The 26,459-nt window shown below is 59.1% G+C and overlaps 1 protein-coding gene across 1 annotated transcript in view; it reads left to right on the forward strand.

Annotated features, from left to right (window-relative positions):
- CAPZB (capping actin protein of muscle Z-line subunit beta) overlaps positions 1–26,459 on the forward strand; it is a 138,891-nt gene that overhangs the window by 91,152 nt on the left and 21,280 nt on the right. Inside the window, exons 3-4 of the mRNA XM_052661088.1 lie at positions 7,734–7,855; positions 13,139–13,252. Of these exons, the coding sequence (XP_052517048.1) occupies positions 7,734–7,855; positions 13,139–13,252 (236 nt within the window). The remainder of the gene's footprint in view (positions 1–7,733; positions 7,856–13,138; positions 13,253–26,459) is intronic.

Consider the following 26,459-nt stretch of genomic DNA (forward strand, 5'->3'; position numbering starts at 1 on the left):
GAGCCTGCTGGAGGGGCAGTGGGAGCGGCAGCCCCTCACCGTGTCCGCCCATCGGGGCCTGGGCCCGCCTTCACAGGTGGGTCCTCGAGCGCGTGCTTAAACCTGGGAGGTTGGTGGGGGTGGCGCTTTATAAAACAGTGCAAGGCCTGGCGTCACACTGGAAGGGGCCCACAGGCTCCGCTCCCCCAGCCGAGGCCCCTCCCCATTCCGCAGACTCGCGCCTCCTCCGAGTCCTCTCCGAGGCCCGTGCCGGCTCCCCTCTTCCGAGGCAGCGCCTCCCCACTCCTTCACTCCTGGTCCTGTCAGTCTGCCTCCCAGGTCCCTGGCCCCTGTGGCCCCCCTCCTGTCATGGCCCTCAGCCCTCGGGGAGGCTCCTCCCGCCTTGCCTGTTTCCAGTGGTTGGAGTTCGCTTTGCAAGAGCAGGGCCGCACCCATCCACCTCATCTGCCTCTGAATCCATGGCACCTCACACGCACCTGGTACTCAGGATCATAGAGGCAGGCTCTGCAGCCCCCAGTTCCGAGGTTCAGGAAGGGTGCACTCTGCCAGGAAGTGGCAGACCAAGGATTTGAACCTGGCTTTGATTTGGGGGTTGGTGTTTCCCCATAGGTTGGATTTCTGATGCGGGCGTGTGTCACTAGAAACACTCTCATTTTTAAATTTTTATTAGGGAGAATCGGGGGAAGTTTGAGGCCCTGGAAAAAATAAAAGGAATAGGTTGTAAGCAGAGACCTCTGCTGGCCGCGGGCAGGGAGCTCCGGCATTTTGACCCGCTGTGCTCTGCCCAGCCGTGATTGTGGCCACGTTCCCCATCTGAGCGTGCGACCCAGCGATCAGGGTCTGTTTTCGATTCTTATCTCTCTGGTGGCGGGCTCTCAGCCAGCGGGCAGATCAAAAGACAGAATGTGTTCATTTGGCCCTATTTAAAAAAAAAAACAAAAAGCTGAGGTACGGGGCGCCATGAATTAGGTTATCCATGGAGCTGAACTGGCCTGGCTTTTGTGCTTTTTTTTTTTTTTTAAAAGGTTCATCTCGAGTTTCTCTTTCTGGTTGAGCAGTTTTTTTCAACATTAATAACTATTGGAGAAGGGGAAGAGACAAAGTAGAACCATATGGCGGCCTGAACACAAGCCTCGCTCGTGGCCGGAAGCTTCTGATTTGTATCTCTTCATGTGATCAGCTGTTGGGCTCGATAGTGGGAAAGTATGCCGTCTGGGGCAACAGCAAGAGGGGATGTAATTCCCGTTGTTTCTTTTTTTTTTAACCCAGCTGCATCTCGCATGTCTCTTCTTAGACACTGGCTGGGAGCTGTGTGGCTTGGGGCAAGTGACTTCCCTAAGGCCCTTCTTTGGAAGAGGGACCACGAGTCTGTATGCAGGGTCGTTCGGAGGATTCAAGGAGGCGGCACAGGCGGAGTTGACAGCGCCCGGCGGGCCCCACCAGGCGCCGGCGGTTCCTTCCTCCTCCTCCTCTCGATTCTTCTCTTGCTTACGGTGTCCCCTGAGGTTGTGGATCGAGGCCTACTGGCCTCTCTCCTGCCTTCCACCTTCTGGGCTTATCACAGCCCCCCCCACCCCCCCGCCCCCCCCCCGCTGCGCCCATGTCACCCTGTCTTGCCTGTGGGCACCTGTGAGCCGGGTGGGGGTGGGTACCAGTGGTGGAGGGCTGAACTTAACCACCAGGAGGAGGGCGGGACGGCTGTCTTGGCCCAGGCAGCCTTGTTTATTATTCCACATCACTTGGAATTAGGCTTAAATCCCCCCCAACAGTTTGGATTGGTCTGACACCTTTGTGTTTTCTGGACCTTGCTCGCAAAGGCCGTTAAGCAGATCGGATGGGCAGCCTGGACAGAAACCATCCACCCTCGAGTGGTAGACAGGCCTGCCTCGGGCCATAAGGCCGCAGAGGAAACGCACATCGAAGGGATCTCCCAGCTTTGTCTGGACCTGTCCTTCCTTTTAAATTGCTTGCAAGCTTGTGATCCCTGAGACTTAATGGGATTTCTTCCCTGTTGTAAGCATTTGACAAGAGGAGGAGGTGGGGTAGGGTTGGGATGAGGGCAGGGAGAGAGTCATTAACTGATTGACTGGATTTCAGAGATAAACCCTGTGGCCTCAGATCACAGGACTGACACCCACTTCCACGAGCAGCTGGAGCACCCGCCAGTGTGTGCATTGCTGGCTCGGGTCGGGGACCAGCCTCTGGGAGAGCCGACTTGGGGCTCGGTGAAGAATGCCAAGTGCAGAGGAAGGAGTAACCTGGTGGCCAAGGCCAGTGTTAGGACAGCCATCCCCAGAGCACTTGGGGTTCAGTTCACATCCATGTCACTGCGGAATCCAAAGAATTTGGCATCTTGATAAAGAAGTTGGGAGTTTGGGCTTATCCCTGCAGGGTGGTAGGATCAGTATCCTAGGATCAGTATAATTAGACATACTTATGATGAAGTGAAGTTGCTTAGTTGTGTCCAACTCTTTGCAACCCCATGAATGTAGCCCACCAGGCTCCTCCGTCCGTGGGATTTTCCAGGCAAGAGTACGGGAGTGGGTTGCCATTCCCTTCTCCAGGAGATCTTCCCCACCCAAGGATCAAACCTGGGTCTCCCGCATTGCAGGCAGACGCTTTTCCATCTGAGCCACCAGGGAAGTCAGGCATTCTTATACTAAAATATTATTCATTATGTATCTGAAGCAGGAATCTAGCTGACCAGTGCATTCCCTTATCCAGAAGCAGGGAGGGTTTTTAAGTGGAGGAACACGTGCTTAGACTTGTGTGTCCCGGAATAGTGCGTAGGACAGCATGGTGGTTTCCGAGGGCGCAGGCAGAGGTGGAGGGGTGGGGAGAGGGAGGATTAGGACACATCCCACTGAGCCAGGGCTGGGTCGGGTCCTGACTGCTGTGCAGATGTGGAGGCTCGCCATGAAGCCCACACTCCTCCTTCCCCGTGATGGCAGTCAGGTTATTCTTACAGAGCGTCTTATCTTTGATCAGAGAAACGGGATGGGTGGGGCGAAGGTGTATACAAGGATGTGGCCCACGTTGAGAGTCTATCTGGGAGGCAGAAGTCACCGCCCCGTGCTTCTCCCCGTTGGGTGAGGCAGCCGTGACTCGCGAGTGCCCTGAGTGTGTCTGTGCTCCGCCGTGGCTTTGTGAGTCGCAGTTCAGATGTGAGTTTTCCTGAGGCGGGCTAGTTCCCGGCCATAGATTCTGAGGAGTCCAGGCGCAGACCTTCCAGGTGGGCCAGATCCGGGCACTCAGGTACAGTCTCCACAGCTGTGCTGTGCCCAGGAACGCAGGGAGGGGGTCTCCAGATGCCTGCTGCACCCCCGGCCCGGCTGCCCTGGCAGAGAGAAGGCGAGCCGTCCACCACCTTCCGCGGCCCAGAAGCACTCTTCCCCGCGTGCAGCAGCAGCTGAGGCCCTCTGGTTGCCCTTGGCGGGTGCTGGCAGCATAGAGATGAGCCCTGGCCGACCATGTGGATGGCAGGGCCCTGTGGCAGCCCTGTTGCTTTAATCTGCTTTGTTCTTCGAAGGACTTGAGTTATAAAGTGGGGTGGCAGGGGGCGCTTCTACGCCTTTATGCCAACCTAGAAAATACCCAGATCTGCTTGGGCGGCAGAAAGGACTGGATCCCACTTTGCAGAAAACTGGCTGCCTCATTTTTTTGCTTTAACCAGGCCAGAAACATTTAAAGAAGAGGAGGAGGAGGTCATTGGGTTGTGAACCTTTAAAACAAAACCCATCCTATCATAAAATTTCAGACATTTTAATACCCCCTGCCCCCCCTCCTCAAAAAAAGAAGGCATTCTCAAATAAAGGGTGAATACGCTTACCCATACGAGCAGCTCGACATCGTTTTGATGATAGTCTGTCTTTACCCGAATCGTCTGCACTGAAGCCGTGAGGCCCCTACCACAGCACAGCAGCCGTATGTGTCTGATGCGGCGCCCCTGCTGTTTGCCAGACAAACCACCTCGGGCCCAGCCCTGGCCTGCGTGGTGAGTCAGCAGCAGGCAGGGGCACGAACCCAGGTCTCTCGGTTCTCAGCCTGTACTGTGGCTGTGCTCCTTGGGGTCATGTGGTAACAAACACACCCACACACCCGGGACTTCCACTAAGACTCCCACATACATACACACCCAGGACACACTCACCCAGGACACACACCCAGGACACACTCACCCAGGACACACACACCCAGGACTTCCACTAAGACTCCCGCATACATACACACCCAGGACATACTCACCCAGGACACACTCACCCAGGACACACACCCAGGACTTCCACTAAGACTCACGCATACATACACACACACCCAGGACACACTCACCCAGGACACACTCACCCAGGACACACTCACCCAGGACACACACCTGGGACTTCCACTAAGACTCCTGCATACATACACACCCAGGACACACACATATAGACACACACCCAGGACACACTCACCCAGGACACACACATATAGACACACACCCAGGACACACTCACCCAGGACACACACCCAGGACCTCCGCTAAGACTCCCGCTGTCTGTGCTGCTCTGGAGCCACACCGCCGGCTCGTGTCTGAGACGCCTGGTTGGAGCCGCACTGACAGTGTCGTTGGTGACCATCAAAGTTTAGTTCTTGACCAGGCACTCTGGGTCAAGAGTCTTGCTGTGCATCAAGTTATTAATGTAGAGCTGCTTGGCCTCCGGGGGGCCCCATGTTGTAAAGGGGGGCTCTAGGTGGTGCCAGCAGTGGAGAAGCCGCCTGCCACTGCAGGAGATGTGGGTTCCATCTCTGGGTCGGGAAGATCCCCTGGAGGAGGGCATGGCATCCCATGGACAGAGATGGGCCCGGCAGGCTGTGGTCCATGAGGTCGCAGAGAGTCGGACACGACTGAAACTACTTGGCGCACACGTGTGCGCACACACACATACGTATGCACACACACGCATGCGCACACACACGTGCTGTAAAACTCCTCCCTTTCTCCCCACCCCTGCCTGTTTCAAGGGCTTGCTGTGTGTCATTCACTGTCCAGGGACCAAGGATTCTGTGGTGAACAGGATCAAAGTCCTTGCCCTGGAAAAACTTATATTCTGGGGAGAGAGTGAAAAATCAGTGTTAAAAAAAAAAACAAAGATGGTTTCAGTGTTACTGTAAGTGCTTGGAAGAAATTACTGAGATACCTTTGTTCCACACATTAGCCTCTTGGATAGGAGTGAAGTCAAGCCTGTTTCATACCAAATCCCATCGTCTTGGGAGCATCCCTGGCAGGGCTGGGGGGAGAGGGCAGTGTGGCTCTGGGCAGAGCTGGCTCTCAGTGGTGCATTTCCCTCCAGTGCCTGGGGCGGTATAGTACGTTCAGGTGTGACCTAGGCTGGAGCTACTACTGCCCAGGCCGGAACTGCTGGCTGAGAACAGCAGGCAGGGACAGTGTGGAGGGCGGGGCGGGGCGGCGCGGCAGGGACATCAGCGCATCGGTTCCTGATGAGCACACTTGCTCTCCACTGGGCGCTGTGCTGAGTCCCGATCGAAGGCGTCACTTCCAGCTGGGTTGGTTCTTCTTTATCCCACTCTGCAGGTGGGAAAGAAGTCCAGTAGGTTGCCCCAGGCCAAGAGGCCAGTGAGGAGTGGAATGAGGAAGTGTGACTTCAGAGCCTGTTCGCTTGGTCTTTACTATAATCCAGGGTGAATCAGGCCAGTAGTGTCAGGGCCCAACAGGTAAGCTAAGGTTCCAGCGCAAGGGAACAGTGATGCCAGGGAGAGGCTGTCACGTGCTAGGCAGGCGCATAGGTGCCTGGGGCCATTTCACGTGGCCACCGACAGGAAAGCAAGGCCACTTCAAATCCCAGCTGCCCTGGGCGGAAGCTACTAAAATCTTCCTTGCCTTGATTTGGACTTCTCTAGGTGAAAGACTCTGTGGCCTTCCATAGCTGAGCCGTGGTGGGGTCATTTCCCAGCAGGCGTGCCTTGGGCACGCACGCTCCTTCCTCTTGTTCAGTTGCTAAGTCGTGTCCTGCTCTTGGCAACCCCGTAGACTGCAGCACACCAGCCTCTCCTGTCCTCCACCGTCTCCTGGAGTTTTCTCAGATTCACGTGTCCATTGAGTAGTTGATGCTATCTAGCCATCTCATTCTCTGTCATCCCCTTCTCCTCCTGTCCTCGATCTTTCCCAGCATCGGGGTCTTTTCTAGTGAGTCGGCTCTTTCCACTCGAAAGTGGAAAGTGTTGGAGCTTCAGCGTCAGTCCTTCCAGTGAATATTTAGGGCGGGAATAATGCACCACAACTTCGGAAGACGGCGTGAGCTTCCAGTGGGCAGCATACCATCTGTAAAGGGCCCGGCGCAGGGCGCAACACATGACCGACGCCCGGTGTCCTCAGCACCAGCACTAACTGAAAACAGCCCCATTTTTGTTTGTGTGTCTTTTTTGGGCAGGGAGTCGGGCACATAGGTGGGTTTTGCATCCAGAAGGAATACTGAAATAAGCGCGTCGTGTAAAGGGGCTAATGATGCATCTGTGCGCGTGTGTGTGCACGTGTGTATGTGTGTGCACATGCGTGTGTGTGTGTGTCTAGGGTGCTGCCCAGTGTTTTGCTCACATGAAACAGCTGTGAGTCACAGGGCACGGCTGCCGCCTCCCGGGGGTGCCAGACAACGCCTTCCAGGCTGAGCTCAGAAGCACCCCACAGTCAGCAGAGGCTCCTCGAGAAGCCCGTGGAGGCTGGTGGTCTCCGAGGTGGCGGCGACCCCTGTCCGTGTCTCTGGTCGCGGCGAGGGTCTTCCAGGGCACCCAGGGACTGGCGTGGGTGTCAGCGCCTCTGCTGGGTGTCTGCCACATGATCTAACTTTTCCATGTGGAAGGGCTGTTGGTGCCATTGGAGGCCCACTTGTCTGGTAAACGATACGGCGGGGCCTCTGTTAACCCAGGCCCACGAAGCGAGTAAGTCAGCACGTTGGAAAGATAGCGTGGAAGTGACTCAAGCCTGGAGGAATCCGTTCCTGAGGACGCAGCCCTCCCTGCCTGGAATATTTTGGTGGAAGTTGATGTTTGAGTTGGGAGGAAGAGGCCAGAGGCCTGGTTCCTAGCAGAGCTCTGCGTCCAGTTTAGCAGCATTTGCCCTGGGATTCCAGGGCCCCCTCCTCAGTGAGGGGTCCCAGGACGGTCAGCCTGAGCACAGCAGCTGGAGCTCGGCGTGGGGGAAGCTGGCGGGAAGCTACCTTTGCCGCAGGTAGGGCTGATGCTATGCGCCCACCTGGCACTGCTTGGCTGGGGGCTTGTAAACAGCTGGAAACTCCACCTAGTGTGGGAGCCTGTGGAGCGCCCGGCACGGACAGGCTCTTCTTCCCCTGAGTTCTCTGGGTTCCTGTGTGTGTGAAGTGTTTCCCTTCTTCTCAGGACTCCAGCTTGTGCTTTGCCCCCCAGAGACCAGGTCCCGGCACACACGGACTTAGATGTGCTGGACCACCCTGGCGGCCCCATCATTAAAGCCGCACACAGGTGGAGGGAGTGCCGTGTGGGAGCTCACGCTCCACTGTAATCCAAGAGCTGGTTTCTTTACAGCGGGACGCAGTTGGTGTCAGACACATATGGAAAAGAAAGGAACGGTCCCCTGATTCTGGCAGGGCACCAAGGGCCAGATGCTCAGCATGCTGACCACGGGCCAGCTGCGGTGCCGCTAGCCAGCCGGGGCGTGACGTGTGGTCCTGACCCCGGCTCTGCCTTTTCCTCTCTCCCCCCAGGTGCCCAGCCTGTGTGAAGACCTCCTGTCCTCGGTTGACCAGCCACTGAAAATCGCCAGAGACAAGGTGGTGGGGAAGGACTACCTCTTGTGTGACTACAACAGGGACGGGGACTCCTACAGGTGAGCCTGCGCCCCGGGCGCCCACTGCCGCCGCCAGCAGCCCAGCCTTCCTCTCTGGTTCTGCCCATCCTTCCATCCTTCCGCCCACCCAGCCTCGACCAGCCGATGTTTGTGGAGCGCCCCTAGTGCTCATGGGAGACGTAGCAGTGAACAGGAGGCCTCTGCCCTGGGGGCTCACAGTCCAACGGAAGAGAGAGGTTGCTGAAAAGCAGCTAGCTACTTCATTAAAACTTTCATCGAATCCTGCAAAGGAGAAGGTCCAGGGTGTGCCTGTGACAGGGATCCCCAGTGCGGGAGGGCCTGTGTACTTGAGGGCATGTGAGTGAAGCTTGTCAGGCAGGCATGCAGCTCTCCCTTGTTCCGCCATCACCCCTTCCAGAGACGTGAGTTACTGGGTCAGTGCTCATCCCTGCCCCCTGGCGATCACCAGGCTCGAGCAGCACACACACCGGGGTCTGGTCACTTTGTGACTTGATTGCTGCAGCCATGGCCAGGCTTATTTGAGGGCAGCATAGAGAAGGCCGAGGTTGACTCCAGGAAGACTTTCTGAAGGAGGTGATGTCTGAGCTAGGTTTTTAAAGGTGCATAGAAGTTCTTAAATATTAAAAAAAGATGAAAGTGAAAGTTGCTTGGTCATGTCTGACTCTTTGTGACCCCATGGACTTTACAGTCCATGGAATTCTCGAGGCCAAAAGACTGGAGTGGGCAGCCTGTCCCTTCTCCAGGGGATCTTCCCCGACCAGGAATCAAGCCGGGTCTCCTGCACTGCAGGCGGCTTCTTCAGCACCTGAGCCGTCCGGGAGGGCCTGATACAGATGGAGTGGGGGGAAAGATGAGGAATCCTTAAGCCTGTCTGGTATTCCTGGGATGGGTGGTGGTAATCAGTGCCTTGGAGGATGGTGCCTTAGGTTTATGTGGAGGCCACAGAACCTGAGCTGAGTCTTGATGCATTGGCCTCGTGCTCTTTGGGGGACGGGTGGGCCCTAAGAAGTAAAAGCAGGAGAAAATCGCTGGCAGGAGCCGGCGCGGCTCTGGGGCAGCACCGCCTGCTGGCGCAGCTGGGACTCTGAGAATCAGTCTCGGGGCTCTCGAGCGTCAGCTGCACGTGACCGGGCTCGCTGTTCTCACAGCACGCTCAGCCGCGCGTCTGTGTGAGCAGGCACTCGTCCGCCAGGCCCTTCGGCGCTCTTCTGCGCGGCTTGTGTGTCCTGCTGAGGACTCCAGAGAGCAAGCAGACATGGGAACCGTGGAGATGGTTGAAGAGCAGATGGAGATAACGGAGAAGACAGGGAGAGGCGGGCGTGACGGGTGGTCGGGGCTGACGTGAGCCCTCAGGGCGAGAAGGCTCCCTCCCGCACAGGTTGGGGGCAGAGCGTCCCGCGTGAAGGCCCTGGGTGGGATGCAGTGAGCCTGGCAGGGAGGGGAGCTGGGGTGGAGGGGGCTCTTGCAGGGTAAGGTGAGGGTGACGCAGGCTCGGTGCGGGCACGTGGGGGTTAAGGGAGGTAACGCCCCTGAAGTGCCACGCAATGCAGAAAGTGAAGTGGCGTGAAAGTGTCACTCGCTCAGTCGTGTCCGGCCCCATGGGCTGTAGCCACCCGGCTGCTCTGTCTGTGGGGATTCTCCAGGCAAGAATTTGGGGATGGGTAGCCGTTCTCCAGAACTTGGGGCGGAAATTACAAAGCACTAATGCTGCTTAAGGGAGACTGGACAGCTGTCCTAGGATGGTGTCTCTTTCCTAGCTTCAGATGGAAGCTGGGTAAAGGATGTCCTTCGGCCTGATCCAGACTGGAGCCTAGAGCGGAGACGGGGAGAGGTGGTTGGGTTTAGACGTAGAGCCAGTGGGGTTTGCTGATGGAGGGGTCGGGGAGGAGCAGCTGGAGAGGCGGCGGGGTCCCTGAGCGTGGAGGTGAGGAGGGCTCTGGGGGCATCTTAAGCTCCAGATGCCCAGCGGATGGAATCAGACAGCCTGTGTGTATCCTTGGCTCCAGGGAGGTCTGGGTTGGGATGGACGTACAGAGGTGGGCGTCCGGCTTCAAGGTGGTGAGACTGCCTGAGGCGGGTCTGGCTCAGCCTGAGGGGTCTGGCCACGGCCCGGGTCGTGGGTAGAGGGCCGCATCCCGTCCTCAGTGGGGGCGAGGCCCCAAGGGCACTAAGTGGGCTGGCAGACCAGGGAGCCCGTGATGAAAGGACGCCGCGGAGTGCGTCATCAGACACAGGGTTCAGGGGGGCGTCCTGGAAGAGGAGCCCCAGGGCTGAGGCTTGCTGAGTCAACATCATCGTTACATTTCTTGTTTCCTCCGAAAATTCAGGCTTGCTGTATGAGACAGCTGTTACCCAGTGAACAGTGGAAGGCTGGGGTCGTTTCCCACTCCAGGCCAGTTTGCCGGGTTTCCTGGGGACATGGGACCCATGGCCCCGCTGGGTCATGCTGCCGGCTCCCACCCACATTCCTGGGGGCTCCCGGGGGGCTGGGGGTCTTCGGCCAAAGAGGAGCCCGGGCACAGGGCTTTCATTTTTTCTCTTCTTGGTATACAACTTCAAGGTCTTCTGATTTTCTCCACACATTTCTGTCCTAACTGTGTTTGATCGTTTGCTTAAATAAGATCCTTATGGTGTGACGGTTTGCCAGGAGCGCTGTTTGAAACCTGTTAGCTGAAACAAAAAGCATTCTCTGAGGGAAATGAAAGGCCTGACTTTTGAAATCTAAGCGTTCCTGTCCATCTGTCTTTTTTCAAATGGCCTCCATTTAAGCTCTTTAATGTGTTCTGAGTGCCCCTTCCACTCAGAATATTCTGGGTAATGTTATGATTTTTTTTCCCCCAGCTACAATTACCCCGGCTCCAGGACTAACAGCTAGAAATGCTGTCGTCTGTGAGCCAGGGGAGATGTGAGTTACAGGCTTCTTGAAAATTCCAGATTCCCAGTCAGCAAGAGAGATGGGCTCCTATGTCTCAGTTGGGTCGCCTTTAAACAAAAGCCGGCTGGGGTGGGTCTTCCAGCCCCCCCGGACAGCGGGGGACGCTTCACCATGGCCGCAAAGGGCAGATCTCTTGAGGGTGCCGGCTGGGCAGGCGAGGAGTGGGGGGTCTCACACTCGGCTTCCTTTCCACCCTCTTGGCGAGTGGAGGTACGAAACCTCCTGGTTTACGTATAAATACTGGTGGTGACAGCCCTCTTCATCTTTGGGCCGGTAAGAGGTCTTCGTTGATTTTTTTTTTTTAATTCTTAGGCGTCCCCCAGCAGAAAGAGCAGGGAGTTGCTTCATCTCTGTCTGTTCGGAGGAGCATTTGCCAGAATGGCCGGGGGTCCTTTCCTCCCCGCCCCATGCTGGCAGGCTTCAGCTCGCAAGCTCCGTGCTGGGCGCCGGGCCACGAGGGCAGAGCGCGCCGCGGGCTACTGCCCGGGGCACCTTTGCTGTCCGGGGCAAGGTTGGGGGGCCGGGCTGTGACCGCGGCCAGGGGGTGAGCGGACAGGCAGAGAAATGGTCCCCCCTGCTGCGTGTCAGTGTGGAGATGGGCGTGCAGTGATGATTGCACCCTCCTGCTTTGCTATTGTTCTCGAGCATGTGGTGGAGTGCCAGGCCCCTTTCCAGGTGGGGAGCAAATGGTGGGAAGCAGGACAGACATGACTCCTGCCCTCCGGAAGCTCAGCTTCTCAAGATGACCGTCTAAACTAGTTTCCAATTCAGTAAAGTTTTAGGATTCAATTCCGCAGCCGCACTAGTGCTCAGGAGCCACCTGAAGCTCCTGGCTACCGTCCTGGACGCACAGATGCAGGACACTGCTGTTGTCGGGGAAGTTGTGCCAGGCAGCGCCGTTCTGAGGGGTGAGCACGGTGAGAACGGCCCTGCCCTCCAAGCCAGGTGGGGCCCTGGCGGGTCCCGGCACCCTTGCCAGTGGCCTGGGCATGGCCCAGTGCAACCCGCAGGCTGCTTGCTGGTCACGGGGCAGCAGGGGCGTCTCAGGCCACTGTTGCAAGTTCTCCTGACATGAGTGGGTGGGTGAGGTGGGGGGCTGGCGTGGAAAGAAGGGTGTCCAAGCACCTCCTGCTCTGGGGGCAGCTGGTGCAGGGAGACCCTCGGGCACAGCGACTCTGCCCTCACTTACCTCTGTGGACCCGCAGCCTCGAAAGGGGGGCCCTCTGCCCGAGGGCAGTGTGGAGGTTGCCCGGCTGACGTGACGGATCTGCTGAAGTAGGAGCCGGGCGTCAGATACCAGGAAGAAAGATGTTTGTACACAGGACTTGTTAAGGGGACGGGGATGCCTTTTGCCCCTTACCATCAATCCCAAATCAGTTAGCCCTGAGTCCTTCGCGACGTGGAGTGGTGTGGGCAGGCAGGGACATGGGAAAGGCAGTGGGGTTTCTGACCACGGGCGCGTCTCGGTCTTTACGGCCCAGGCTGTGAGGACTTTGTCCGGATTCTGTGTTGCCCTGCCCTCCTCTCTTTTTCCCTCTCACCTTTGTAATTCTCTCTCTGCGCCCCCAGCCCTGTGAAGTCCACCTGCGGGAATTAACGAGTGAGTTCCCCTTACAGCCGCCTTCCCAGCACTCTCTGTGGTTAAATGCTTTCCTGATGTGGCAAAATACATTTTTAAAAGCACAGCGAGTCTTTGGGCTGGAAAAAGCAAGGCTGGTTCTCATTACCTGGCAGTGCTCTGTGTGCACACAGCCCGTGGAGGCTGGAGGGCCCTCCTCTGCCACGGGGAGGGCTCCGTCCCTGGGGTGTCCTTACGTGTGATCTGCGGCCTCTTGCTGCCCTAACTGACAGCTCTCATTTTAATCCTTAATTGTCTGAGACGATCTGTGAGGAGAGTCACATTTTCTCCAGAATGGCTGGCAAGTCAGGAAGGACTGAGGGGTCTGTCTTCCTCAGTACAGTGGTGAGAACAAAGGAAGGTCTTTGAAAGACGAGAAGGAGGTGGCGTTTGTTGCACACTGAACTCTATGTGGGCCTCTGGGCAGTTGGTGTAGCTTCCTCCTTTGCTCCTCAAAGCAGACCTGTGGGTAAAGAGTGGCCTCCGTTTATACACGAGGAAAAAGGGGCTCAGAGGAGTCAAGACACGTGCCGGAAACACTCAGCTAGTGAGAGCTGGGGCCTGGCGGCCACACCCAGGTCTGACAGCCTGAGCCCTTGCTGTCCGAACCTCGAGAAAGAAGGCCACGTCTGTGGCCAGGGCCTGCGGCTCGCGGCCGCTCCTCTGCATTCTCAGAAGCTGGGGCTGACGGGCTCCACGGCCCCTCTCCCTGGAACGAGTTGTGTGACCTTCTCCCTCTGCCCTGCAGGTCACCATGGAGTAACAAGTACGACCCGCCCCTGGAAGATGGGGCCATGCCTTCTGCTCGCCTGAGGAAGCTGGAGGTGGAAGCCAACAACGCCTTTGACCAGTACCGAGACCTGTGAGTTAAGGGGCTCCCCTGATACGTAGGTCGGAGAGGAGACGCGACCAGCCCCCCGGCGGGCCTGACCAGGGGCAGCTCTGAGCGCCCTGCAGGCCGCTGGGCGGGAGTGTGGTCCCCGGGCCCGTCCTGAGAGGCGGCTGGCGTGTCCGGGCGCCGCCCTGCGTCGTGAGCACCGCCCACATGCAGGACTCCAGGCCCGATGCCCCATACCCGCCGTCTCAGATCTTCCCCAGCGTGGTGCTGTGGTAGTCCCCATGTTTGCCGAGGAAGAGATCAGCTCAGAACAACTCATTGAATTGTGTCGGAGGCCAGAGGCAGAGCGAGGGGTCAAACCCGGGTCCGTCTGTCCGGTTCTCGCCTGTCCGGTTCTCGCCTGGGGCCCAGGGCCCTGCTCCCAGACCAGTCTCCGAGGCCGGGGGGGATGTGGCGGGAGTCGCTGGGGGCCTCGGCCTGCACTGTGCCATTGTAGTTTGGTCGCTGAGGCGTGTCTCTTTTGCGACCCCATGCACTTGGGAAAGTGTTTTTGCTGCATCTGCTTAGATTTCAGCCTCCTGCCGCACCCCCAGGAAGGGCAGCCACTCGTTCCATCCACCACGCACGGAAAGGCTCCAGAGGAGATTATCTCCAAAGCATTTTTTCCTTAATAGAATCTCATTTTTAATTACGCCCCATATTGAAAACACAGCAAACCTGTAATACACGCAGTGCCACCTCAGTACGGACCCAGGGATTCAGGGGAGGACTTGACACGTATGTCTGTAAAGGGCCAGGTGGTGAACACTCTAGGCTTTGCAGGCCACATAAGTCCTGTCACTTCTCCTTTATTCTTTCTTTTTTATGTATAATTATCCTTCCCTCGTAGCTCAGTTGGTAAAGACTGCCTGCAGTGAAGGAGACCCGGGTTCAATTCCTGGTTTGGGAAGATCCCCTGGAGGAGGAAATGGCAACCCACTCCAGTATTCTTGCCTGGAGAATCCCATGGACACAGGGGCCTGGTGGGCTACAGTCCCTGGGGTCACAAGAGTCGGACACGACTGAGCAGCTAAGCACACGTCCCACAGCCTTTAAAAACGTAAGGCCTCTCTTGAGCCTGGAGGTGGGTGGCATCTGGCCTTCAGTCTAGAGTGTGCCCACCCTGACCCTGACCCTGCCCTAGGATGCAGGCAGGAAAAAGCGACGAGAGAAATGAAGCATCCGGCCTGCTGCAGTGTCGTCCGGACGCGGTGGTGCCGCCCTTGGAGAAGGAGCTCAGGCTCCATCTTGCAGACAGCTGGCGTGGTGGTCCAGTTTTTAGCAGATATGATATATATAATACACCATACAGAATTATATGTGTCTATCTGACACGTGTGTCAACAAAAAGACCCACAACACAGAAGCAAAAGCACGGCTCCAAGGAAGCTAGAACCGAGGCCCTTAACATCTGCGCTGCCCCAGGTGCGTCGCAGCGCAAGTCGGCTTTGTCTTCACTCGGTCACGTGCCAGCGTTTTACATGCAGTATCTTTAATCCTTTCAAGAACCTCTGGGGCAGTTGATGTTCCCATTTTTACTGATGAGACTCGGATTCCCAGAGGCGAAGTGAACCCCCCACACACGCAGGACCTCGAGGTGAAGAGCTAGCATTTGAGTCTATATTTGCCTGATGTCTCCACAAATTATCGAGTCTCACCGTTAGAGTAAACTCCAGTGGCTGAGGAGTCATGACATCGAGAACGTTGCCCTGTAGTAGCGCAGCTCCTTCACGAGGAGCGGTCTTGTTGCTGGCGTTTCTGGTTCATTTGTGGTTGTTCTTACCCAGCCATGTGGCAGGGAGCCTGTCCAGCTGCTGAGCGGGGATTCCCAAGTGGAGTCAGTTTCATGGGTTAATGATAATGTTGATCGTGAAACAGCAGTGCTGATAGCAGTAGTTACCAGCCAGTACCTGGGCGAGCCTGGCGTCCACTGCCCCTCTCGGTCTTATTGAATCTTCATGTCATCCCGTGCAAGAGGGTTATCCCCGTTTTACAGATTCACAGGTATTTCACAGGTTCTATTCCAGTTTAAAACCATCCTTATCCAACTCCAGAGTCCAAAACTTAACGCATTGACTTGACCAGCATTGGCGTGTTTGACGCAAGCCAGATGCTTGCCGAGTCCTAGGGCTCCGGCCTTGAGTCCAGACGGCCATGTCCTCGCCCGCGTGGAGCGCCCGCTGTGGACACACAGACGATAGTGATAGTGGGTTGGTGCCCTTGAAGGGTGATGGGACAGAGAGTGACCGGGGTTTGCGTGGCGGGGTCGGAGCGCCTGTCCGGGAGCTGACCTGGGCTCTGGTGCCCGGGTGGGAAGGGGCAGCCGGGCAGGGCGGCTTATGGGTCCTTTGAGGGTGGGAACAAGGCCAGTCCCGGCTGCGTGTAGGCATAAGCGTCCGAGTGGCGATTTCCTGGGTACGGTGATCGCATGTGCCGTTCCCCTTGTGCTGCCGTGGAGTCGGGGTGGGGGCAGGCCTGGGAAGAGGCGCGTCTCCTCTCTGACTGCCCCCTCCTGCCTGCTGGCTTGCTGCTTCACGTGTCTTAATGACGTGTGGTCTGTTCAGCATGTGCCGTCTGTGAGGCCTTGGCCGGCCTCATACGGTAGAGCATTTCCCCGTCCCCCTTCACAAGGCTTCCCAGTCGGAACAGTGGTTCTGTAGGGTACGTGGGAGTTGTCTACCAGGCCATGAGGGCCCTGCTCAGGGAGGTCCTCCAGGCGGTTAACCCGCTCGGAATTGGCCGGAGGCGGGGTTCATCCCCCAGGTCTAACTCCGCATCGCCTCGTGAGAAGGTTCCCCCGCCTGGGCAGAGTCCCCCTCGAAGGGGCTTTCTGCCTTGATGACCCACATCTCTGTGGACCTGTGCGTGTTGCCTCTGCTCCCCTCTGAAGGTGACTGACCTGCGGGGGAGGGGGGAGTCTCACAGGACAAGCCAGCCCTGAGTTTCTGGGACTGTCTGGAGAGGTGGAATCTGGGCCCAGAGCCACCCCTGAGGTCCTGGGAAGGTCTGTGGAGCTGGGGTCTGGGCCCAGAGGATGCTGTTCTGCCCCTGCGGTCCTGGGAGGGTCTGTGGAGCTGGGGTCCGGGTCCGGGCCCGGAGGATGCTGTTCTGCCCCCAGCTGAATCAGTGTGCTCTTCTAGGCGGGAGGGGACGGTCTGCGGCCTCCAGGCGGCACCCACAGGCGAGGGCAGGGCGCCTTTCACTCCCTCGTATGTGGGGGCGGCCTGGTCATCCCGTCACAGCAGTCCCAGGCCCCCAGAGGGACCGTGGTGGGAGTTGTTGTTGGGTGGTCAGAGTCGTCAGTGCGCAGGGACGCCCTCTCCTGAGGCCCATGTCAGGACCATTTCCCCAGTTGCTGAGCCAGCCCATTCTCATTTAATAATTACGAATCCAAGTTTCCTTTTTCTTTCTTTCTTTCCTTTCCCCTCCTTCCCCCAACCCCCTAGTATCTTGCCCACTTCTTGTTGTCAAAGTGCCCTGTGGGTCGTCAGAGGTCAGTGACCTTGAACCCTGCCCACTGTGGTTCTGGGGCAGACGGAGATCAGCCCAGGGCTCGGAGGCCTCAGCCCTGGCTTGGTCAGCGCAGGCCAGGGATCACTGCAGCTTTCCTGGGGCCAGGGCCTCGGCTTTCACCCTGTCCTTCATTCCTGCCCCTCCCTAGTCTAGGCCTCTCCCTGCAGCAGGGAAGCCTCCTCTGCTGCCGCCGTGGTGCTCTCGATAAACACTCTACCTGCCACTGCAGGAGACGCAATAGATGCGGTTTCGGTCTTCATTCCCCGGGTCGGGAAGGCCCCCTGGAGGAGGAAATGGCACCCCCTGCAGCAGTCTTACTTGGAGAACCCCATGGACAGAGGAGCCTGGCAGGCTACAGTCCACGGGGCTGCAAAGAGCTGGACACGACTGAGCATGCACAAACACACACAGTGAAGGGAGCCACAGCGCTCCTCCACGGAGCCTCCCCCCAGCTCGCTTCAGTTCAGTTCAGGCGCTCAGTCGTGTCTGACTCTTTGCGACCCCATGAACCGCAGCACGCCAGGCCTCCTTGTCTATCACCAACTCCCGGAGTCCACGCAAACTCATGTCCATTGAGTTGGCGTTGTTATCCAGCCATCTCATCCTCTGTGGTCCCCTTCTCCTGCCTTCTATCTTTCTCAGCATCAAGGTCTTTTCCATTGAGTCAGCTCTTCGCACAAGGCGCCCAAAGTATTGGAGTTTCAGCTTCAACATCAGTCCTTCCAGTGAACACTCAGGACTAATCTCCTTTAGGATGGCCTGGTTGGATCTCCTTGCAGTCCAAAGAAGTCTCAAGAGTCTTCTCCAACACTTGCTTCTTTACACGTCAACAAACGGGCTCAGGCAGAAGGGTGACACTGCCTCGCGTCCACTGGCTCTGTCGCTGAGCCACTGCCTGAGAGGCTGAGGAGATGACCCGTGTCCTGGGCTTGTGGACAGGCGCCCAGAGCCTTGGGCAGACCCAGAGGGAAGCGAGTGATTGCAGGGCCTCTGCAGGAGAGGTGGGTGCCCGTGACTCCGGGGGCGGACTCCAGGCCTGTGCCCTGGTGACTGAAGACTGCGGCAGGCTGGCCCTCCCCTGTGCTCACCCGGACTTTAGCCCCTGCTGCTCCTGAATTCTGGGGTCCTGGTGGGTCGCAGGAGTAGGACTGGGTTTGCGTTGTGCTCTGGCCTCTCGACCACCACCACCACCACCACCCCCGCCCCAGGGGATGGGACGCTGCCCTCGGGCTTGGAGCCCTTCCTGCCGAGAGGCGCCTCCAGGGGCTCCTCGTTGAGTGGCTCCCAGCAGGAAGGAGCCTCGTCTGCACCAGGCAGGCGCACTGAGCTCCTCTCACGGAGGGCGGGGGAGTCAACCAAAGAAAAACAAAAATGGGCCAAAGGCACCCTTTCCTGCCATTCCACGCCCCGGGGCCCTCCTCTGGCTTATGTCTTCAGCCTGAACTTGAGGGCCTGGGAGTGAAGACAGCTCCTGGTTCCCGGCCCTGGTCCCCCAGCCTTCTGCCTCCTGGCATTCTCCTAACAAGACGCGGGGAAGGAGTCTGCGGTGACCGTGGAGGTGGAGCTGAGCTGCGGCCCGGCCAGGTGTCCTGGGCGGCAGCAGGCCGGCCTGCCTGCCTGGAGAGGGGAGCTCGCTAGCCCCCAGAGGCGTTTCTCTGCCATGGGGGCTGGAGGCTCCGTCACCGTCTTCCCAGAGGAAGGCCTTGGCTTCTGTGCTCGGGCTCCGGGCTTGGATTGCCCAGCCGTCGAGGTTCTGACTCTGTAGGGATTAGGATGAGTCATCGGCACGTTGAATTGATACAGTCTGAGTGAGAGGCCAGGCCGGGACTGGACTGACGAGCAGGCCCCCCGGCTTGCACCTCTGGGTGCCCCCTCTCCTGCCCGAGCACAGGGTTTCTGCAGTGTGGCTTAGAAGTGCCAGCAGCTGGGAGCATGCCTGCTTTCCCACAGCGGGCACGAGGTGCCTGGGGGCCCAGAGAGCTGAGCCGGGGTCCTGCCTGGTTCCCGTGAAGCCCCGTTCCTCCCGGCTCCCTACGCCTTCTTTCCCTCCCATCCCTTCCACAATTACTGCTTTCCTGCTTTGCCATCACTAGTGACAGAGAGGGATCCTGGTGGGAAACTTTCCCAGGAGAATAACTGTTAAGCAGCTGTTGATTGCACAGCTTTGATTCTAGATTGGAACAGTCCGTCTGCTGAAAGTCCTCAGGAGATGACAGGCGGGTTTCCCTGGAGTGCTTGCGCCGGGGGAGGCCGTGGCCTGCTCGCCCGTCTGGAATGTCATCACTCCCCTTCCCAGGCCTTCCCACCCTAGCCGCCAGCACCCCAGCGGCTCCCAGTCTTCCCCACCACGCCCTGAGGTGGGCTCCAGCCCCAGTAGCCCCTGGACGCTGGGAGCTGGAGCGGGAAGGGCCACCTCTGAGGCAGCTGGCTCACGGGGGTGCTGCTTTACTGGCAGAGCCTCCGCTTTCTCAGGCCCAGGCCTGGGGCGGCCCAGCGAGCCTTCTCCCTGGGGGAGGCCTAGCAGAGGTTGGCACTTGCCGCTGCCAGAGGAGCATCTCGCTTGCGGTGTGAGCCACCAGCAGGCCGCTGCGCACCCCGCGGTCAGCGCTTTGCGTTCCCAGGTTCCCAGGGAAGAGAGGAAGGCTTCCCCGCTCTGGCTTCCACACTGGGCCCTCGGTCAGCCCGGATTCTTCCGAGCCCAGATGTTCTAACCAGGGGCCTGGCACTGCTTTCTCTCAGACATGATTGCTCCCATCTGTGCCAGACAGCTTGCCCCACGCTCTGCGATCCTCGACTCTTGGCTCACAGCAGATAATACCTTCAAACATGCGGTTGCAATTTATTGGCCTTATAAGTTAATTTTAGTGGGTGTGCAGTTGATTGAAATCAAAGCTTAATGAAGGCCAGAGTCGGGGGGTCGGAGGCGTGGGGCGGGAAGGCACTTTGTGTTCTTCCTTGCTTTGGGTCTGAGATAATCTTCAAGCGCTTTAATTAGGTTTTCTAATCCGCCGCTCTTGTCTGGAAGAAGTTTACAGAGTGAAACGAGGCTGGCGCCCCCGTGGCAGGCGCGGGGCCCGTGAGCCTCTCCCGGCAGCGGCCGCAGTCCTCTGCCTCCTCTCCCTGCCCTGGGGCCCGCGTTACAGTTGTGGCTGTTCCCGCTCCTTCCTGCCTCCCTTCCATCCCCCGTGCCTCCGTCAGATGGTGCTTGAGCAACACCAGCTGGCAAGTGCAGGACATCCAGGGGCGTGTAAGGAAAAAGTTGCCCAGGTTTCTTGTGTCCTCAAAACTGAGACCTCGCACCCTGGGCCCCGAGGAGCCACCTTTTCCTGGGACGTGAGTGTTGGGCCAGGAGCTTGTGTCTGTCCCGATGGGACCCGTAGGTGGTAGCGGGAGGCTTGCCAACGGAGCGGGAGTGGCAGGCGTGTGCGTGCGTGTGCTCACTCAGCCGTGTCCGACTCTGTGGCCTCAGGGGCTGCAGCCCGCCAGGCTCCTCTGTCCATGGGGTTCTCCGGGCAAGAACACTGGGGTGGGTGGCCATGCCCTCCTCCAGGGGGTCTTCCCGACCCGGGGTCACACCTGCGTCTCTTGTGTCTCCTGCAATGGCGGGCAGGCTCTTTAGCACTCGCGCCACCCGGGAAGCCCAGCAGAAGTCTGGGAAGCAGGTAACAGGGTGGGTGGGCCCAGATACCTCCCAGGAGCTGGCTCTGATCCCAGGACTGTGTCCGGGTCAGGCTGCAGAGCGGGCAGGAGCTGTGCTGTGGAGGAGGCCGGGCCTCAGTCCTCTGTTGTGTCCTTGCTCGCTGACGGTGGGCCAGGGGTCCGCTTGCTGAGCCTCTGTCTCCTTGTCTCTCAGTGAGCTGTGGCCTTCTTGGTGGGGGTTGCTGTTCCCCTCCCAAGGCTCCCTGTGTCCACTCGAGGGTAACGGAACCATCCTCGTTGGGCAGCAGTCCCGTGTGTGCGGTCCTGGGTCGGGTGTATTTGCGGTTGTGGCCGTGGGGCGGTGCTCCTCCCCTGACGCAGGACAGCGGGCCGCGCGCAGGAGGCTGCAGGCTCCCGTGGGGCCCGGCCAGCACTCAGCGAGGCTGCAAGGAGGTCTGCTTCAGCAGCGGGCTGCAGTGGTCGCCGTGTGCAGTGACGGGAGGCAGTCCTGTGGCCGAGCCTCCGGTGTTTCCCGAGACCCTGCGGTGCTCTCAGCGGTGTGGGTGCCACCCGGGCAAGGGGTCCCCAGGGGACGAAGTGAACTGAGGCATAAAGGACTCGCTTGGGAAGCACTAAGGAAGACCAGAAAGTGGGCACTGCGGGGGGCGGGGGGGGGGGGCAGAACGCCTACAGCGGGGCCGTGGGTCCCCGGAGCAGCGTCCCTGTCGCAGGGGACATCCCAGCATCACACGCCGGAGGCCACGCTCCCCGCAGGGTGGCCCTGGGCTGGCCTCCGGGAACTTGGACTTGGGGGCTTCCTGTTCTCCCTGATAGGAACGGTCACGGTGCGGAGACTGTCCCGTAGACACCGTGGTTTGTGCTGAGCTGCAGCCTCCCTCTCCCAGAGCCTGTGTACAAGGCAGAGGGCTCACCAGGAAGAGCCGTGGGTGTTGAGACTCTGGGGGGCTCCGCTGCCCGTCGCTGGGAACTGAGGGCACTCCACGCGGCTTGGTGCCGGGAGCCCACCCCTGGTTTCCTCCACGGCCTCTGCTGTCTCCTTTCCCTGGAGTGACTCGGGGGCCACGAGCACGGCTCTTCTGAGTACAGTGAGTCCTCCTGGCGAATCATGGAGCCTCAGGTGGTCATGGGTAGCCAGGCCAGGCTGTGTACCCAGACCAGGAGGAGCGGGCGGGCTTCTCTGAGCCGAGGGGCATGCAGGTGAGGCGGGAGAGCGCAGGCCGCCAGGGCCGGAGGGTGGAGAGAGCTGCAGAGGCCCCGGTGCGGCATGGCCGGGGTGTCGTCCTCCACACCCAGGGAAGGGGCTGCGGGTCCTGGAGTGCATTGGACAGTGCTCACTATACGACCTCTGCTGTCCCCCAAGGCTCTGCAGGCTGGGGAGGCAGGCCCTGACCTGGGCTCCTCCTGGTCTGACTGTGTAGCACCTGTGGCCTGAGGTTACCCTGTGTCCGCCCCCCCCCCCCCCCGCCCCCAGAGATGGCCGGTCCAAGCTCCCCAGGTCTCCAGAATGAGAACCCAGGTGGGAAACGGGTGGGAGCAGTGAGCAGCGTGAGCTGATGTCACAGAAGTGTTCAGGAAAGTTCTCGGGAAGGTGAGGCCTGGACCGCCCGCCTTGGCCCTCACCCTTGCCGTCTGCCCCTTTGGATTCGTCTGCTTTGCCCAGAGGTGCAGGGCCTCTCTGTGCGTGGAGGCCCTGTCACGGCTGCCCGTGCTGCGAATCCTGTCCTGTGGGGACAGAGGGCTAGAGCGGGGGGCGCCACCTTTGGCTCTCAGCACGTTGGCAGCATAGTTAGTGTTTGAGTTTCCACATACGTTCTTTGTGTCTTCAGCCACGCGTCCATCGGAGGGTCTCTCAGAACCCGCCCTGCCTGCGGACCTGGGCTGGGGTGAGGTGCAGGAAGCAGCTAAGGGAGGTCAGGGTCACCTCAGCTGCACTGCTCTGATGGTGTGGGAGGCAAGCGGGGAGAAGCCCGTCCACCCTGGGGGGAGTTGAGTGCTTCCTGCTCTCGTGGTGTAAGTTTCTGAGGTGCGGTCGTCAGCGGAGGTGCCCGGAGCCCCTGCAGGCAGGGTCCAGACGGCCGCCCACTGCTCCCAGCATGGAGCCCAGTGACAGCCCAGCCACTCGGTCCCCTTTGCCTGGTCCTGAGGCTGTGCCCAGGGCCTGCGTGCCCTGGCACTCATTGATTGTCATCTGCTGGAAGAAAGTTAAATGGAAGACAGGAGCATGCAGAGAGCGACTCCATTTATAGACAGATCCCGGTCAGCGCCAGGGACCGCCGCCTCCAGGGTCGTGCGTCGGGCTTCGTGGCTGCGCGTGTTGGGGTGAAGCGAGGATCTGCTCCCGCTGGCGGTGGACCTCCCTGGTCCTCCCGGGCTCCCTGGGAAGCAGTTCTGTGCAGGGGCCCAGGGCGGTGGTCTCACAGAGGCTCAGCCAGCAGCCCCTGCCACCCCCTGCGAGTGGGAGGCCCTCCTTTCCAGAGTTCCTGTGTGGGGTGCTCAGCGCCGCCTGACTCCTGGAGACCCCTTCCTCCCTGCCCTTTTTGCTCATCCACCTTGAAACATCTGCGTGGGGGTGGTGAGCTTACTTGAGTCCATCGTCACAGGCTGAACCCAGGCCAGTGGAACAGGGCACGGCTCTGGGGCCCCGCCAGCTCCGCCTCCTCTGCTGTGTGACCCGGCTGCGTTCCTTTCTCTCCCTGGGTGTCCGTGATCTTAACTCTAAGATAACCTACGCAAACCCCGTGACACAGCTGGCAGGCTTCGGGCAGTGGCTCTGAAACTCCGGAAGACCTTGACTGTCCATGTCTCCCCGGGGGCGCGGTCAGAGCCGAGGGCCGTTGTTCCTGGCGAGGCCTTCATCATCCCTCTTCCTGGACAGAAGCACAAGCCTTGTAAAGAGGCTGTAGAGCGCCACAGCCTCCGCCCAGCTGTGCCCGCCGAGCGCCCGGCGTCACAGCAGCGTGAGCCCGAGCCCGCCCGCCCATCGGCGCCCGGTGTCACAGCCCGAGCCCGAGCCCGTCCGCCCGTCGGCGCCCGGCGTCACAGCAGCGCGAGCCCGAGCCCGTCCGCCCAGCTGTGCCCGCCGAGCGCCCGGCGTCACAGCAGCGCGAGCCCGAGCCCGTCCGCCCGTCGGCGCCCGGCGTCACAGCAGCGCGAGCCCGAGCCCGTCCGCCTGTCCGCGCCTGTGTGTGCTGCAGGCGTTTCTGCCACACACCTGTCCTGAGGCCGCGGGCAGGGGTCCTGAAAACCCTGGCAGAACCGACCATCCCTGGAGGTGTGTGAGCCAGTGCACGTGACGAGGGGTTAGGAGGCTGCACCACGGCTCTCGGAGCCGCCCTCACACCAGCCCTCCCGCAGCCTCCAGATCCTGGAGCGTCGTCAGGGCCAGCGTTTCTGAGGAATGAGCACACCACACGGGCACCCCATGCGTCCCCCTCGTGTTCCTCCTGGCTTTCCTTAAGGAAGCCTGCTTGTGCAGCGCTCAGCCCAGCACCTGGGGGCGGGGCCTAGTGCTGGCCCCTCCCCTGACCAGTCTGGGTCTGGGGGTGACCCGCGTCCTCCGCCTCCGGGGTGGGGGGTGGTCATCGCCCTGCCAGAGACCCACAGCCTCGCCCGCTCCCGGCTGAAGGCCCGCACGTCGGAGTGAAGCCGCGGAGGGCCTGTGCCCGCAGAGCTGTGCCGGCCGTGGCTCTTGCGTGCGGGTCGTGGTGTGTGATCGTCACTTGCTGGGGCCTCTGCGTTAGAGCTGAGTCCAGCCCGGCTCCCAGGAGGCGATTTGACGGGAGGGAGGGAGGCCAGCCTCGAAGCCCGTCCGGTCCTGCCTTTCCTGTTACACGCGCGGCCCCATGTTGGCCCAGGCGGGTCACAGCCCAGATTCCTGAGCCGAGTTTCTATCCCCGTCTCCATGCATACCTCAGCCTCAAACACCCCATAAAGCTCAGGGAGCCAGAATAGGTGGTTGTTTCTTATTCCTTTCTTCGGTGAAGTAGATCATTTTGAGAGTGAAGTATTATATTTTTCCCCTTTTCTCTTCTCCTCCTCAGAAGTCCTGAGGTTGGAGACTTTCGGTCATAGAATCTGTATGTGTGACCCTGACTTTGGCCCAGTGGAGGAGGGCATTTCAGGGGGAGGAATGGCTCTCTGGGGAGAACGGAGTCACGGCTGCCTGGGGCGCTTCACTGACCCGGGTGCAGGGGCTCACTGATAAAGAGGCCACCCGCCCAGGCGCGCCACCACAGCTGGCTGTGCAGGTCAGTGGCCCTCCACCCGGGCGCTTGCCTACGACTCCCAGCTCCTGGAGTCTCGGCCTTTTTGAAGTTTATAAAACCTGGTTGTAGTCAGCATGGTGTTTTTCAGACGGTGGGACTTACAGAGCCAGCCCAAGTGCCCCCTGACTGTAGTCCCTGCTGTCTGAGCTCTGCATGGCTACCTTTGCCTTAAGAAACGTCCATCTTGGCTGGGGCGGTCTTGAAAGCCACGGAGACTGGAGCCCATGGTTGACGGCGCTCCCTCTCGAGCGGACTGCAAAGCCGCGTTTTCCTCTCGTTACTGGGCCGGTCTGGGCTGCTCTCCCATCCCCTACTCCTGATGATCCTGGGATCTGAAGGGCCCGGGGTTTCCTGGCCCATCTTTCCACGGCGGCTTCTTCACCGTGTCCCCGCCGACTGACTGAGCCTTACCACGTGTGTGGGTTTCAGCCCTCGCTCCCTGAAGGCCTGAGAGACGCCCAAGGGGTTCAGTTTGGGGCATCCACGTTTTAACGATGCTCCCCAGGCGGCCCACTTGACTGGGGACCATTTCCGTCGAGCCCAGCTCAGTGGGGCTGTGGCCGCGATCCTGTGATGGGGTCCCCAGTGTCCCCAACGGAGCCAAGTCAGAGCACAGACCGCCAGGCGAACCCCATTCACGTCCCCGGCGATGGCGGAGCCGCCTTGTTGAAATGGCATGCTAGCATTTAAACAATATTAATACTATTTGACTTATTAAATATACAAAGGCCGGTTAAAGTGCTTCCATGTGCGCGCTGTTAGTTCTGGCGGGCGGCTCCTCAGATGGCTTTATGTGGTTTCAGACAACATTTTAGCACATTCTTAAAATACCCACAAAAGCCTTTCTGTAAAAACTCATAAATGTGAACCACATAAAAATTATTTTTTTCCTCCCCCGTTTCATGTCATTATGATCAAAGTAAGGTAGGTAGGAATGAGTTTCCGGAAACCTGTTGAGGTCCCTTCTTTAATTAATGCTTCGCGCTCAGAGCTGGGCCATAAACTGCGGGGCGCAGGCTGTCTGTGCCCCGCAGGCACCTTCCCCCAGCGGCCGGCGTTCTGGGCGGTGCTGAGCCAGCCCTGCCTGCTCTCTCGTCCCTGCACCTTCTGCCCTCGAGCGTCAGGTTGAGACTTGCAGCCACACACATCCCCGGAGGTCCCTTTAGGCAGAGTGGAATGCAAGTCCGAGCTTGAGTGCACGAGGAACCGTGGCCCCTGGGGTGCAGCTGCCATCGCTGCTTTATCAAAAGTCAGAGGGACTGTAAATTCGGACACCACCCACCATAATACCGTCCCCGCTGTTAAAACCAGTTCTGGGGACTTCCCTGGTGGTCCAGTGGCTAAGGCTCCATGCTCCCAACGCAGGGGGCCAGGGGTTCGACCCCTGGTCAAGGAAGTAGATCCCACATGCTGCAACTAAGACCCGACGCAGTCAAAGAAAGAAATTTAAAAAAAAAAAAACAGTTCTGGCGGTCACGTGGCCCCTGAAGGTACGGGCGACTCCGGCCGAGTGGGGAAAAGCCACGCCCAGCGCAGTCCCCTTGCTGTGCTTCCAGTTACATGCAAGCAAGCGTCTGGACGTAGACCAGAGCAGGGTTTGGAAAAATGAGGCTTATGGGAAACGTTGATTTATGGTGTTGGGGGCTAGATGTTAAACTTCTCTTTTATAGAACAATGTTGTAACGATTATTTTTTTTTTTTTAATTTGGAGGAAAGAATAGTAACCCCCATGAGACCAGACTCGAGCTTGCCCT

This window comes from Budorcas taxicolor, chromosome 2 (genome assembly GCF_023091745.1).
Source record: "Budorcas taxicolor isolate Tak-1 chromosome 2, Takin1.1, whole genome shotgun sequence".
In the NCBI taxonomy this organism is placed as follows: domain Eukaryota; kingdom Metazoa; phylum Chordata; class Mammalia; order Artiodactyla; family Bovidae; genus Budorcas; species Budorcas taxicolor.